Here is a 13142-nt window from a genome sequence, read left to right as displayed (position 1 = left end):
TAAGGGCGGCTCGGAGACCCCTACTGTGTGCTTTGGGAGTTGGGGGCCTCTCAGCAGTGTCTGCCCCAGCCCCCCACCTGAACCCACAGCTTTCCTCCCTCCACCAATAGGAACAGAGTTCCTATGCCACCAGCATCGCTCCAGCCAATGGGCCTCGGCAGTGGACAAACATGCTCCTGCCTCCATGGACCTTATGTTCAAGTGGAGCAGGACAGACAAACTACAAAGTCCAGCAGCTCAGACCCAGGAAAACTAAGCAGAGAAACGGAAGCCTGATGTGAGTGCAGAGGCTGTGTCCTTGGAGGGGCAGGGACCCAGGTGAGCCCAGTAGAGGAGTTCAGGGCGTGGGTGAATGGCAAAGCACCTGGGAGGAGAGGACGAACAGGCCTCCTGCTCTTCCTACGACTAAGTGGGGAGGGCTGAGTTCCCCGGCCGTAGCTGTCGCCCACCAGCAGCACCTTCCCACCACCCGCTCACCTCCAAACCACTTTCCCGTTGTATTGGCCTTTCTCCTTCCATTGCAGCTTTCTAGATTCCTGCCTACCTCAAATCCCCTCACTTCTCATTCTCCAAATCTCCAAACTGGGTCCAGCCATGGTGCACAGGGCATGAGGTTGGAGGCCCAGGCTGGGGTCCTAGACCGACATGCACAGGTCAGCATGGAGGTGTGTTTTTTACTCTGGTCAACTGCGAAGCTGGGGCAGGAGATTCAGAGCATGGTGAGGTCTTGTTGAAATACCTCTCTCCCCGTCTCCTTTGTCACTGAGAAGGAAAAAAAGGAAATCCAAACCAAAGTGACACGCCCTCTCCATACTCCGTGGCCCATCTTTTCTGTCCTGTGCATATGGACACAGTCAGGTCTGTGTCCTGAACAGACCTGAAGCTACCCTGGCGTTAAATGCATTCTGGAATTCCCCACTGCGAGCACTTGTGGGAACGACTGACTTTTAATGCAACACTAGGCTGACCTGGGTCCTCACGATGTTGCACTCTTTGAAAGCACACACAGGTTTCACCTGGGTATGCACCAGCGACAGACAGCACAGCATCCACGAAAGCAGCACCCCGCAATGACTGCTGATCACAGCTTTCTGATCTCCACTCAGGCTGACACGCACGGCACTCCTCCCACGAGTTCACGGACACGGGGTCTTCAGGAAGCTCGTGGAAAATCTGCATGATGGCCCCCCAATAAACTCATACTTCAGTCCCACTTTTCCATGAGCATGTTGAAGACCTCTTATGTATATATATATAGCTTTGGTTGGTTGAAGTTTACGATTCGCTGATACAAGAATAAAGCACAAATGTGCGATTTCGTCTTTGATCATCACAAAGATCATTAAGGAATCACAATTTTCGTTAGGGACCTTTCACAATCAATTTGGGGTTAGCAGGTGGCATAGTTCTTAAGGTGCTGAACGCCTGTGTGGTAACCAAGGTTCAAGTCCTGGATCCGGTGGCTTGAAACTCACACCAGGTGCATGTGCCTATGTGCCTAAAATCCTAAGAGGAGAATGGAAGAGAAAAAAATTGCTGCATGGCCACCCCCCTAGAGGGTGATTTCTTACTTTCTGTCTCTCTGTCTCTTGGTGAGCACACGTCCCTATAGCAAAATTCTCTCAGAAAAAAAAAAAAAATCTAGTTTTATATATTCCTCCTAGCTAAGAGATCATTTTTCTAAGTCCACATAAAACATTAACATTTAAATATACAAGTACATCCAAGATGAGAGTCCATAACAGGTACAGAGGGAAAATATCCATTATCATTTTTTCTAAGAGGGATTTTTGCCATCGGGTACATGAGCTCATCAGAGAGAGAGAGAAAGAAAGAAATCACCCCTGGGGGGTGGCCATGCTGCCATCCTTTCTCCTCCACTCTCCTCTTGGGTTTGTGGACAAACAAAGGAGCTGAGTTCCTGTGTCACCGGCATCACTCCAGCCAATGGGCCTCAACCGTGGACAAACACGCTCCTGCCTCCATGGATCTTCTGTTTAAGAGGAGCAGGACAGACAAACTACGAAGTCCAGCAGCTCAGACCCAGGAAAACTAAGCAGAGAAACCGAGGCCTGATGTGAGCACAGAGGCTGTGTCCTCGGTTGGGCAGGGACCCGGGTGAGCCCACTAGAGTTGTTCAGGGCATTGGGTGAACTGCAAAGCGCCCGGGAGGAGAGGAAGAGCAGGCCTTCTGCTTGTCCTGTGACTAAGTGGGGAGCGCTGAGCACGTGCGCCTGGCATGAGCTTCAAGGCTCCGGGTCCAGGACTCGACCCGGTGCCTGAACCACCAACCAATACGTTGGCCCCTCATTATTGTTTTATACCTTTATGCAGAGTCTGGGTTTTTAAAGTTGTGTAACTGTACACAAATGTAACTAGAAAGTGTGGATGGGAAAAGCAGGTCAACACAACGTGGCTGCAAAGCAAACGTCTGCGATGCCTGACCTTGGTGTCTTCTTTCATTTCAGTCTCCTCCTCGTTGGTGGCTTCAGTCATTTCTTTCAAGTCAGGATCCTTGATCCCGTGCATCAGCTGGATGTGCTTCTCCAGCATCAGCCGCTTGGTGAAGGTGCGCCTGGAGTCGGGGCAGTGCCTGTAGGGCAGAAAACACGGAGATAACGGACGGCCGAGAAGATAACCTCCCCTGAAGATGCACTCACAGCCGAAGGCCTTCGGTACATCCAGATGGGTCACAGTGAACTCAGGGGGCTGGCAGGTGGCGTGGTGGTTAAGGTGCTGGACTCCCACACGGCCTACCACGGTTCAAGTCCCGGACTTGGTGACTTGCTTTCTCCCTTTCTCTTTCTCTCACTCTCTGGTCAAATTAAAGTAATAATAATAATAATAATAATAATAACAAATAGTTAAATAAATAAATAATTTTTAAAAAATTTTTTGGCGTGAACTCAGTTAAGATCAATGTTTTTGGGGCCAGCAAGTAGCATAGTGGTTGCAGTGCTGGACTTCCACATGGCAGATTGCAGTTCAAGTCCCAGAACTGGTGGCTTGAAGTTCATGCTGGGCACATGTATGTGCATGCCACCCAGAATCACAGAATGAAGAATGAAGGAGAAGAGACTGCGACATGGCCATCCCCCATAGGGAGTGATTTCTTACTTTGCCCTCACTCTCTGTTTCTCTCTAGGGAGTACATGTGCCCTATGGCAAAAACCTTTAAAAGAAAATGCTTTGTGTTCAATTCAAAAGAAGCAATTATGGTACTAATCAGTTTCCAATATGTGAAAAAATTTTCAGCTTTTGTAGAAAGTGCTCTGTTCGCTTTTATGCCCTTCAAGGACTAGTCTAATGTGGTTCAGGTGGAAAATATTTATTTTCTAGATTTGGTTAAAATACTTAATTTGTAATTCTAGATGGTTTTAAAATTTTTTTAATTGCCAGAGGGCACATGTATGAGAGAGAGAGCGAGAGAGTGAGAGCAAAAGCGAGAGAGAGAGAGAGAGAGAGAGAGAGAGAGCGCACACAAGCACCTCCCAGTGGGTGTGGTCACACTGCAATCCTTTTTCCTTCATTTCTTCAGGAATCTGGACAAACACATCAACATGCCCAGCTTGCTTTTCAAAGCTGTTAGGTCCAAATTCAAACTGTGATGAGCCGTGTGGGATCTGACTCTCTTAACTGCTAGGCATGGGGCCAGCACAGATAGCTTTAATTTATAGTTGAAGGATATTGGTACATTTTCAAAGTTTTTGTTACAGTGAGTCAGAGTATCCCTCAAGATCCCCATCGCAGACACTTCCATCTGCACACAAAGGTCCTCCCTGACTCCTTCATGGGGAAAGCAATCATTCCTGTCCACTGTGGAGGAGCAAAGAGGAAGCAGAGCATCCTGCTCCGATTTCTTATCAAAACACAAATGCAACATGCATGATCATAATTACGGCATTCAAATGCGTTTGTTCTTTCAGTGTAGAAACTCCAGAACAGGTCTATTGTTTCTTTTTATGTTGTGTCAAAAACAGAATATTATAGATGATGAAGTTAGTGTTTCTTTAAAAAGCATGAATTTCGTTTTTTTCTTTTTAATAAAACAAGGTTTAAAAAGTTCATTGCCGCAGTGATTAATGATATGATTAGCCAGACATCAAGGGCATGAGAAATGAAAAACCGCGTGCCCTTAATTCAGAACAAACATGCTGCCTTCCAAAAGGCTTTGGAGATTTCCAAAGGACTGGCCTCATTCCTGATGACTTCATGCTAGAGACCCTCTACACAGGGCAGGCGCCAGCACCACCACTGAAGGACACATGCTCTCAACAGTAATGAGAAAGAGGGTTTTTTTTTACTGGAAATAAACTGGCTGGAAAACCCTAGCATTTCCTGCCTTATGGTAACTTCCGGGAAATGAAACCTATTGGTGAAGGGTGATATGGAAAGGCCAGACTCCCTTTCCCTTGTCTTCTCGACTCAGAGCATCCTTCTCAATTTAATTCTGGATTTGGTCTGAACACAGAGACTCTGTTCTAAAATGTTTTCTTGTCACAATCACTCTCAGCTTTAATTTCACAGAAGAGCAATCTACATCTCTATACTGTCCCGCCCAGGAAACTTCCCCTAACCAACCAAGTCACAGCAACTCCTTGCAAACCCAACAGCTGACCTCGTGACCCTCCTGGTCCACCTGGTTCACCCAGGCCCGCTCTGATCATGTGCACAGGCATACTGGCTCTGTCTCTAGTACCCTTTGATCTTTCTCTCTTAGGGGAAGTGCCTTGATCTATCAACTCCTTTTCGGCGTGTTCTGGAACAGTGAGGTAAGGTTTCCCACCGGCAATAATATAACACGCCTCGATCTTCATACATGAAGAAGTAGCTCATGCCTGCACACTGAGGTACAGTGATCTCGGCCACTCGGTCTTGGGCCTCGGCTCTCAGCCGCCAGTGTACACAGGAAAGACACTGCCCTGCCTTTGTCAGTAGACCACAGCCAAGGGCAAAGGGCCCAGCCTGGGGCAGAATCCATGATGGAGGCACAAGCAAGGCCTCGTGGAGCCCCTGGGCAAGTCAACCAACCAAGTCAACTTGCCACCCCACTGTGGGGGCAGATGCCAGAAGGTAACGCATTCCTCTGGACGCCGGCCAACCCGACCCTTCCCCACATCTCTCAGTAATAAAATGTATGCTTCTGGGTCATCAGCAAGAACTTAAGAACGTACATGGGATATAAAGAACGTGCCCCTTTTTATTTTAATGTTTTTAAGTGTGACACCCAATGAAAAAAATTGGACACCAAACCAACAGAATCTAATTAAGAAAATGCGATCTAGAAACTGGAGCAGAGCAGAAGTCAACGGTTAAGCATGAAACACCTTCCAGAAGCTCCAGCTGAATCCTGTGGCTGAGCTTCCCCCGTTAGAAACTCTGACTTACGAGCAGGTATAAACTTTCCTGATGCCTTTGTGCTTGATCCGGTTGTGGCGACACAGGCTGTGGGACGAGCTGAAGGATTTGTCACACTGGCGGCAAGGGTGTTTCTTCATTTGCTTGATTGGGAGAAAAGGCAGAAAGTCACTTAGGAGAACGAAATCAGAAACACTTTAAGAATTCTTTCTTAAGGGGTGGATTTAAATGATTATTATTATTTAGAAAAATTATAGCAAAACTACCATCTGCTGCGAAGGTTTCTGTTATGGATGCAAGAAAAAAGTGTCTTCGTGCTTTTCTGTCTGTCTGACTGCGGCAGACAGGATCAAACAGAGGAACCCAAGGAGAACGTGGAAAGGGTTCCTGGAACTGGAATAATGGAAACTGATCGCTCCATTAAAAAAAACACTAAACCTTGGCAGAGAAAAAGGCAAGCTTAGAAGAACCTTTTTAAAAATGTAATAAAAATGAAGTACATAGCTAGGTTCATCATGGGGTGTAATTTTAGGAAGAGGCGTAAAAATAGTGATATTTTTTCTTAAAAATTTTATGTTAAAAAAAGAAAAGGGATCAGCAGTTGGCATAATGGCTATGTCGCTGGACTCCCATGTAGTTGACCGTGGTTCAAGTCCTGGACCCAGTGGCTTAAACTCACGTCAGGCATGTGTGCATGCATGCCCAAAATCCTGAGAGGAGAATGGAGGAGAAGGGATTGGGACGTGGCCATTCCTTTGGGGGGTGATTTAGGTACCCAATAGCAAAAACCTCTCCAAAAAAAAAAAAATTTATGTTACTGGTAACTGGCAGGTGGTGTGGTGGTTAAGGTGCTAGACTCCCACATGGCCAACTATGGTTTGAGTTTCCAACCTGGTGGCTTGCTTTCTCACTTTCTCTCTCTCTTTCATCAAATTAAATAATAGTAATAATGATAAGTAAAATGAAATTATAAGTTCTTATTTTTTTGGAGAGTGCAGTCACCAGAAAGAGACAGAGAGACAGAAAGCAAAACATCACCTCCCCAGGGGGGATGGCCATGCCATAATCCCTTCTCCTCCATTCTCCTCTTGGGATCTTGGGCACACACTCACACGTGCCCATCGTGAGTTTAAGCCACTGGGTCCAGGACTTGAACCATGGTCGACTAAATAGGAGCCCAGCAACGTAGCCATTACACCATCTGCTGGTCCCGAAATAAATAATTCTTTATAAAAAATTATGTTATTAAGTACTTACATTACAAACATCCAGGTATTTGAAATAAGAGAAAACACGACATCAATTTTTTTTACAAAAGAGATACAATGAGTATTGTTTTTTTCAAAAGCAGACAATATGCCTATGGTCCTAATGACTCCAGAGGTTAATACAAGGATCCAACAAAGTGAAATATACCTTCTAAAACAACCCGCCTCACATACAGGAAGCAGATGCCATAGGAAGATGCACTGACTTCATGAAATGCCAGTAAAGCCATTACTAAGTGTATGGCCTCCAGAAAGATGCACTGCCTTATCCAATATGCCATGGTAAGTAGCTGGCTAATTTTAAACTTCTTTTTTTACATTTTAAAACACTATCCTTTAATAAGTAATTACTCTTAAGAATTTTGCTTTAACTAAGATCATTTCAGTATAACCTCATGAACACAGAACTTTGTTTTTTGTCTGATTTACTCTTCCATGAAAAAGGGAGACAAAGGGCCAGCAGGTGGCATGGTGGCTAAGGCACTGGACACTCCTACGTGGCTAACCATGGTTGAGTCCCAGACCTGATGGTTTGCTTTCTCACGTTACCTCTTTCTCTTTCTGTGTCACTCTGGTCAGACTAAAATGAATAAATGAATAAATAAAATTAAGGCTGGGCTGCTGTAGAAAGACGGGAAGCTCTCAATGCACTGAACGAAAAGAACTACCAGCACGTGAAGTGGAGAGGGGACTAGTGCAGAAAATTACACTAGTGAGCTGTGTTCTGCAAGAAGTAAAAATAAGAACACAGAAGGAAACTTCAAATATTCCATGGAAAATGTAATTTCAGTATCAGTTTATTCTGGTGCAAGAAAAATCTTGAAATCCCTGCAGTTTTTCATAATATGCACCTTCCATGAAGATTCTGAAACCCCTCGTACATGTATATATGTAATACTTGCAAAAACATGCTTTGGGATGGGGCCAGGTGGTGGCAATGCCACCAGACCCGGGTGGGGAAGGTCCTAAGTTCGTGTCATGAGACCTCTCTGAGCATGCCGGATGTGTGCATATGTGCCTGTAATCCAGGCCGACAGAGATGGGGAGGGAGGGAGAACCGCATGTGAAGACCCTGTGTTAGGGGTGCCACTCCCTCTAAACAAAACAAAACAAACAAACAAAAAACACACACACAAAGTCTTCAAGGAGTTAGTGGGGCCGGTAGGTGGTGTGGTGGTTAAGGGTGCTGGACTGACGTGGCTTTCTCACTATCCCCCTCCCTGTCCCCCTCTGGTCAAAATAAAAAATAAACAAAGTTAAATAAAATAATTCTTAAAAACAAACAAACAAACAAACAAACTTCAGTGGTTATGGGTGGAACCAGGGTAGAGAAGACTTCATTGTATTCTTTTAGATATTGTTTGGATCTTTGAACCATGTGAATACAGCACATATTCATACAACATTTTTTTGTTTTAGCCTCAGAAGACTTTTAAGTCAGGAATATTGAGGTAAAACTTACGCAATGTGAAATTTACTCTTCTGGAAGTGTAGTTCTTTGAGTCTGAGCAGATGGACACGTGGGGTAAACGCTGTGATCACGACACAGGGGTGCATCACCCCACACAGCCCCTCCCTGCTGTAGCAACCACTCGTTTTCTATCCCTATCATTTTGCCTTTTTTTTTTTTTAATTTGCCAGCAGGTGCACCTGCTCATCAGAGAGACACAGAGAACGAGAAGGAGTGCGAGAACAAGGAAGAGAGGGAGAAAGCACTCCGTAATGAGGCGTGGCCATGTTGCAATCCATTCTCCTCCATTTCTCCGCCCTGTCAGGATTTGGGGCACACACACTTGTATCTGGCTTGTTTCTCAAGGTACCCGTTCTGGGACTTGAACCATGGAACTGTGTGGCAGCTTCAACCACCATGCCCCAGAGCCAGCCGCAGTTTGGCTTTTTCTATTTGTCATGTCCATGGACCCATATGGTATAGGTCGAGTCTGGCTTCTCTTAATCAGGGTGGTACATGTGTAATGCATCCATGTTGCTGAGTCTGTCAGCGGCCACTCCTCTTCCCCACTGAGGAGCGTCCCACTGGCCAGGCATACTTGCTTGCTTAGGTTATTTCCGGCCATGAATAAACCACTTTCAACATTCGTGTACAGGTTTTTGTCTGAACATATGATCTTATTTCTCTTGGATAACGCCCAGGGATGGGACTGCTGAGCCGTATGGTACGTTACATAAGACACTGTGGAACTGTTTTCTGATGTGGCTGTAATTTCCACCAGCAACTGATGAAAGCTCCAGTCACTCTGTAACCTTTTCAAACATCCAGTGTTGCCATTTTTAGTTGTTCCAAGGGTGGCTAGTGGCAGTTCTCCATGACTTATAAAGGTAATAGATTTTTTTAATGAACAGATAAAATACCTATTTATATTGGATATCTCTTCATTCTCGGAAAACCCCGACTGCCATAAATTTTGGGTTTGTTTGTTTATTTGTTTTTTCCCAAAAGAAAGCTTAGGGCATTTTTCATCCCTCCATAAGCACCTTAAAAACAGAAGTTGTGGATTATTCATTTCTGTATCTCTGGCATTCAGTATATAGAAAATGGAAAGTAGGGAGGAGAAAGGGAAAATTAACTGAATATACAATTATCTACTAGAAAAACATTGATACAGGGACCAGCGGTTAGCGTAATGGCTATGTCGCTGGACTCCCATGCCGTTGACCACAGTTTGCGTCCCAGACCCGGTGGCTTAAATCTCACGCCAGGTGCGTGTGCATGTGTGTCCAAGATCCCGAGAGGAGAATGGAGGAGAAGGGATTGTGGTGTGGCCATCCCCCCTGGGGATATCTGGCAAGCACACATGCCCTATCACAAAAACCTCTCCAAAAAAAAAAAGAAAAGCGTCGATCCATTCTACAGTGGAGTCAGACAGTAACAGATGTAGGATCGAGTGCTGGACGCAGAGCAAGCACTGCTTGTTTTTTGGAAGATGAGTGAGACAAGGAGCATGTTCAAATACTAGTAAGAAAGAGCCTGGGGTTGGCTCATGGTTAAGGGAGCCAGATACAACTGCAGTTCGAATTCTAACCCAGGTGGCTTAAAAAACATGCTGGGCAAGTGTGCCTATGTGCCGCTGATCCTGCCCTGATGGAGAGGTGGAGGAGGGATTCAGCCTGATCACGCCCCACTGGGGGCTTTCTCCCTCACTCAGTCTGTCTCCCTCTGCTTGAGTGAATGAGCCCCCTGGCAATTAAAAATAATTATAATGAAGTAAAGGAAGATTTTGAAGAGGGGGGAGGCAGGAAGATGAGACAGAAGGAAAACAGCCTTTCCTGCATGGCCGGAGCTAAGGTGCCATGTGCGGACAGGTGCAGTACTGGTTCAAAGTCACAGTGGGCAGGAGAGGAGGAAACCAAGAAATGGAAAGAAGTCCAGCCCAGTGCTTTCCGTTTTCAAGGTGAAGCATGTGTAGTGTATCTAGATCGTGTGGCCTTCATTTTTCTTTCTCTATTTTTATTGTGAAAGCAATAAATGCAAACATGAAAGAATAAAGATTGCGTCCAGTCTCATTCATCAAAATAACCATACTTTCTAGTGATATAACCTTCCTGTTTCCTTTCTGAATATTGTCACATGTACTTACAAAAATGATCTATGCTATAAATATTGATCTTAATTGCCGAGGGCATGTTATGCTTGCCGAAGAGCGAGGGAGAACACACCCCCCAGTGCCCGATGGTACGTAGCAATCTCTTCTTCTCTGATTTTTTTTTAACTTATAAAGCACATCTACATATTTTTGACATATCTATATTTTTCTCAATAAGGGGAGAGTATTCTGTTACGTAAATTATGACAAACACATCATTTATTTACAATGTTCTATTAAGATTCAGGTTGTATCAACCTCTTAGTAATTACAGATACATTTCTGTCACCAACCTACTATTTCCTGGGTATAAATCCCTAAAAATAGTCTCTCTCAGTTAGAAATCACAAAATGCAGGGGCTGGAAGGTGGTGTGGGGGTTAGGCTCTGGAATCCCACACAGCTGACCAGGGTTCTAGTCCTGGACCTTGCAGCTTGTTCTCTCACTTTCCTTCTCTCTCTCTTTCTCTCTCTGTCTCTTTCTGATCCAATTAGTAATAGTACATAAATAAAATTAAATAATTGTTTAAAAAAATTACAAAACACTTTAAGGTTCTCTGATACTACTTGCCAAATTGCCCTCAAAAAGGATTTCTTTTTTTTTTTTTTTATTTTGGAGAGGTTTTTGCTATAGGGCACATGCGCTCACCAGGAAGATAAGAGAGAGACAGAGAGATAGAAAGCAAGAAATCACCTCCCAGGGGGGATGGCCACACCACAATCCCTTCTCCGTTCTCCTCTCGGGATCTTGGGCACGCATGCACACGCGCTTGGCATGAGTTTAAGCCACCGGGTCCAGGACGCGAACTGTGGTCGACTACATGGGAGTCCAGCGACATAGCCATTACACCAACTGCTGGTCCCCTCAAAAAGGATTTCTGTGACCGCTGACAATGTAAGTCAGTGCCAGTTGGCTGAGAGTCCCCAACACTAGATCACTCTTCTATGGCTCTGCCAGAGACAGGTAAAGACGCTTCACCTTTTCATTTAATGCCTAGTGATGTTGAACACACACTATACGTATTAAAATAATCCACATACCGCTGTGTGGTATTCTTTAATGGCCTTTATGCAGTTTTCTACCGAGTAAGGGCAGAGAGAGGAGGAAAAGCGCAGACGGCAAGGCCCTGCGGGCGCTGGTGCGTGCTCTGGATCACCCACAGGAACAATACGTGGGAAGAGGCTGGGGCTTTGCACAGAGGAGTCCTATGATCAAAGTAACTGAGGTGGGTCATTCCAGCTGCCAGGAGTGGGAGCTGTGGGGGGCGGAGGACGGGGGCTGGCAGTGGCGAAGCAGTAAAACGAGACTTTCTGTGAGGCGATCCCACGTGGAAAGCTTTCTGGAAGACTGTGATGCCACCCTGGGTTGACTCCCTGCATACAGCACCTGCACAGGCCAGGCAGACGAGAACACACCCGTGACCCAGGACTGGCTGAAGGCTGCGGTGGACCACAGCATCAAGACCCTGTTGTGGGGTTCTGTCTGTCTCTCTCTTGCTTGCTCATAGAATAAATAACCTTTTTTGAAAGTAGTGCTTCACAGGTATTAGAACTTCTGCATTTATTTATGTTAGATCCACACATGTGTCTGCAAATTGAACTTCCAACTCCAACTATAAGAACACTGCCTCCGGTCACAGACAGTAAATGATAGGAAATAAACCCGTTTACCCAAACCTCTCACACCCCCTCAGAAAACGGTCTTAGACAAGAAGATAGGCTTCCCCTGAAACTGGGATATCGTGAATCACACCTTCTTTTTGAGCACATGTAACGTCTAGGGCACTAGTGGGGTCTTCCTATTCCAATTCGCTCCATTCAAGCACACACGGATACGGGTGGGTTTGGATGAGTACAGGCAGCGCAAACTGCCCATACCTGATCTTAACCACAAGGCCAAGAAGTCATCAAACTGCCTACAACTGAGAGCTTCCAGAAATACAGCTTTGAGTACTAAAATTAATCATACCATCCAGGTTTCTGTAAGTTGGAACCGAATGGGACTGGTTAAGGAGAGTATAAATTTAGACCAGGAACCAACTTTTCCTATAAACGGACAGTAATACGTAAGGCTGGGCCGTGCCAGCCATAGCTTCTGGTGCAACTACTCAACCCTGTCTTGTAGTCGGAAACAAGGCACGGACGTGAATGCGTAAATGAATGGGCATGACTGCGGTCCAATAAAAGTCAGTGGCGGCACTGTGAAATGTAGTCTGCTGACCGACACATTCATTAGAACATTAGACGAGATGCAGTGACTTGGAACCAAGTCTATCTAACGAAGTGGATAAAACCAGCCACAACTTCGACCGTGACGTGCTCTAAGCGGGTCCCCACAGTGTCACGGTGACACACCTGCTTCGTGACGGCAGTGACGGAGAAGTGAGCAGTGCTCCCAGGACAGACACATGCCTCTCGCTGTGCTTGTTTGAAAACAAGAAGGCCCCGCCTCGGAGGCACTGCAGTACACAGAGCTCTGGGGCTACACGGAAGACCCGCACCCCCATCCTGGGTGCGCTCGCAGCACATGGGGCTCACACGTGTCCACCTGTGACCCTGGCTGGCTGGAACAGGGAGGGGGGGTCATGGTGGGACGAGACCTGTGAAGGATGCCTGTCTCTCTCTCTCTCTCTCTCTCTCTCATGAAAGAGAAATTAAAAAAAAAAAAATCTATAACAAAACAAAACCAAGTCTCCTACCCTGCTGATTATTGAACTATTCGGTTTGCGAGGACGCCACACATTGGAAAAGCAGTGACAAAAGGCCACATTCGGAGCAGATGGAAGGGACGTGGATTACACAGACTTCACGCTTAGCACCATGTCAGACCCTCAGGCAACAGAAAAAGAATGTGCTGGAAAGAAGGCTGCATTTCTAATGGAGCCACAGAATCATGGCAAGGACACGCAGGAATG

At 45.8% G+C, this 13142-nt stretch overlaps 1 protein-coding gene across 6 annotated transcripts in view; it reads right to left on the bottom strand.

Moving 5' to 3' along the window:
• ZNF532 (zinc finger protein 532) overlaps positions 1-13142 on the bottom strand; it is a 130273-nt gene that overhangs the window by 5172 nt on the left and 111959 nt on the right. For 5 of the 6 annotated variants that reach the window (XM_006139933.3, XM_006139932.3, XM_027768693.1 and 2 more), the window contains 2 exons: positions 5389-5501; positions 2446-2593 (listed from right to left, as the gene is read on the bottom strand). In XM_006139933.3, coding sequence (XP_006139995.1) covers positions 2446-2593; positions 5389-5501 — 261 coding nt within the window. The remainder of the gene's footprint in view (positions 1-2445; positions 2594-5388; positions 5502-13142) is intronic. The other variant, XM_027768674.1, reaches the window with a different exon arrangement.

This window comes from Tupaia chinensis, unplaced genomic scaffold, assembly GCF_000334495.1.
Source record: "Tupaia chinensis unplaced genomic scaffold, TupChi_1.0 Scaffold000012_1, whole genome shotgun sequence".
Taxonomy (NCBI): domain Eukaryota; kingdom Metazoa; phylum Chordata; class Mammalia; order Scandentia; family Tupaiidae; genus Tupaia; species Tupaia belangeri.
This window is presented reverse-complemented; position numbering and strand designations above follow the sequence as displayed.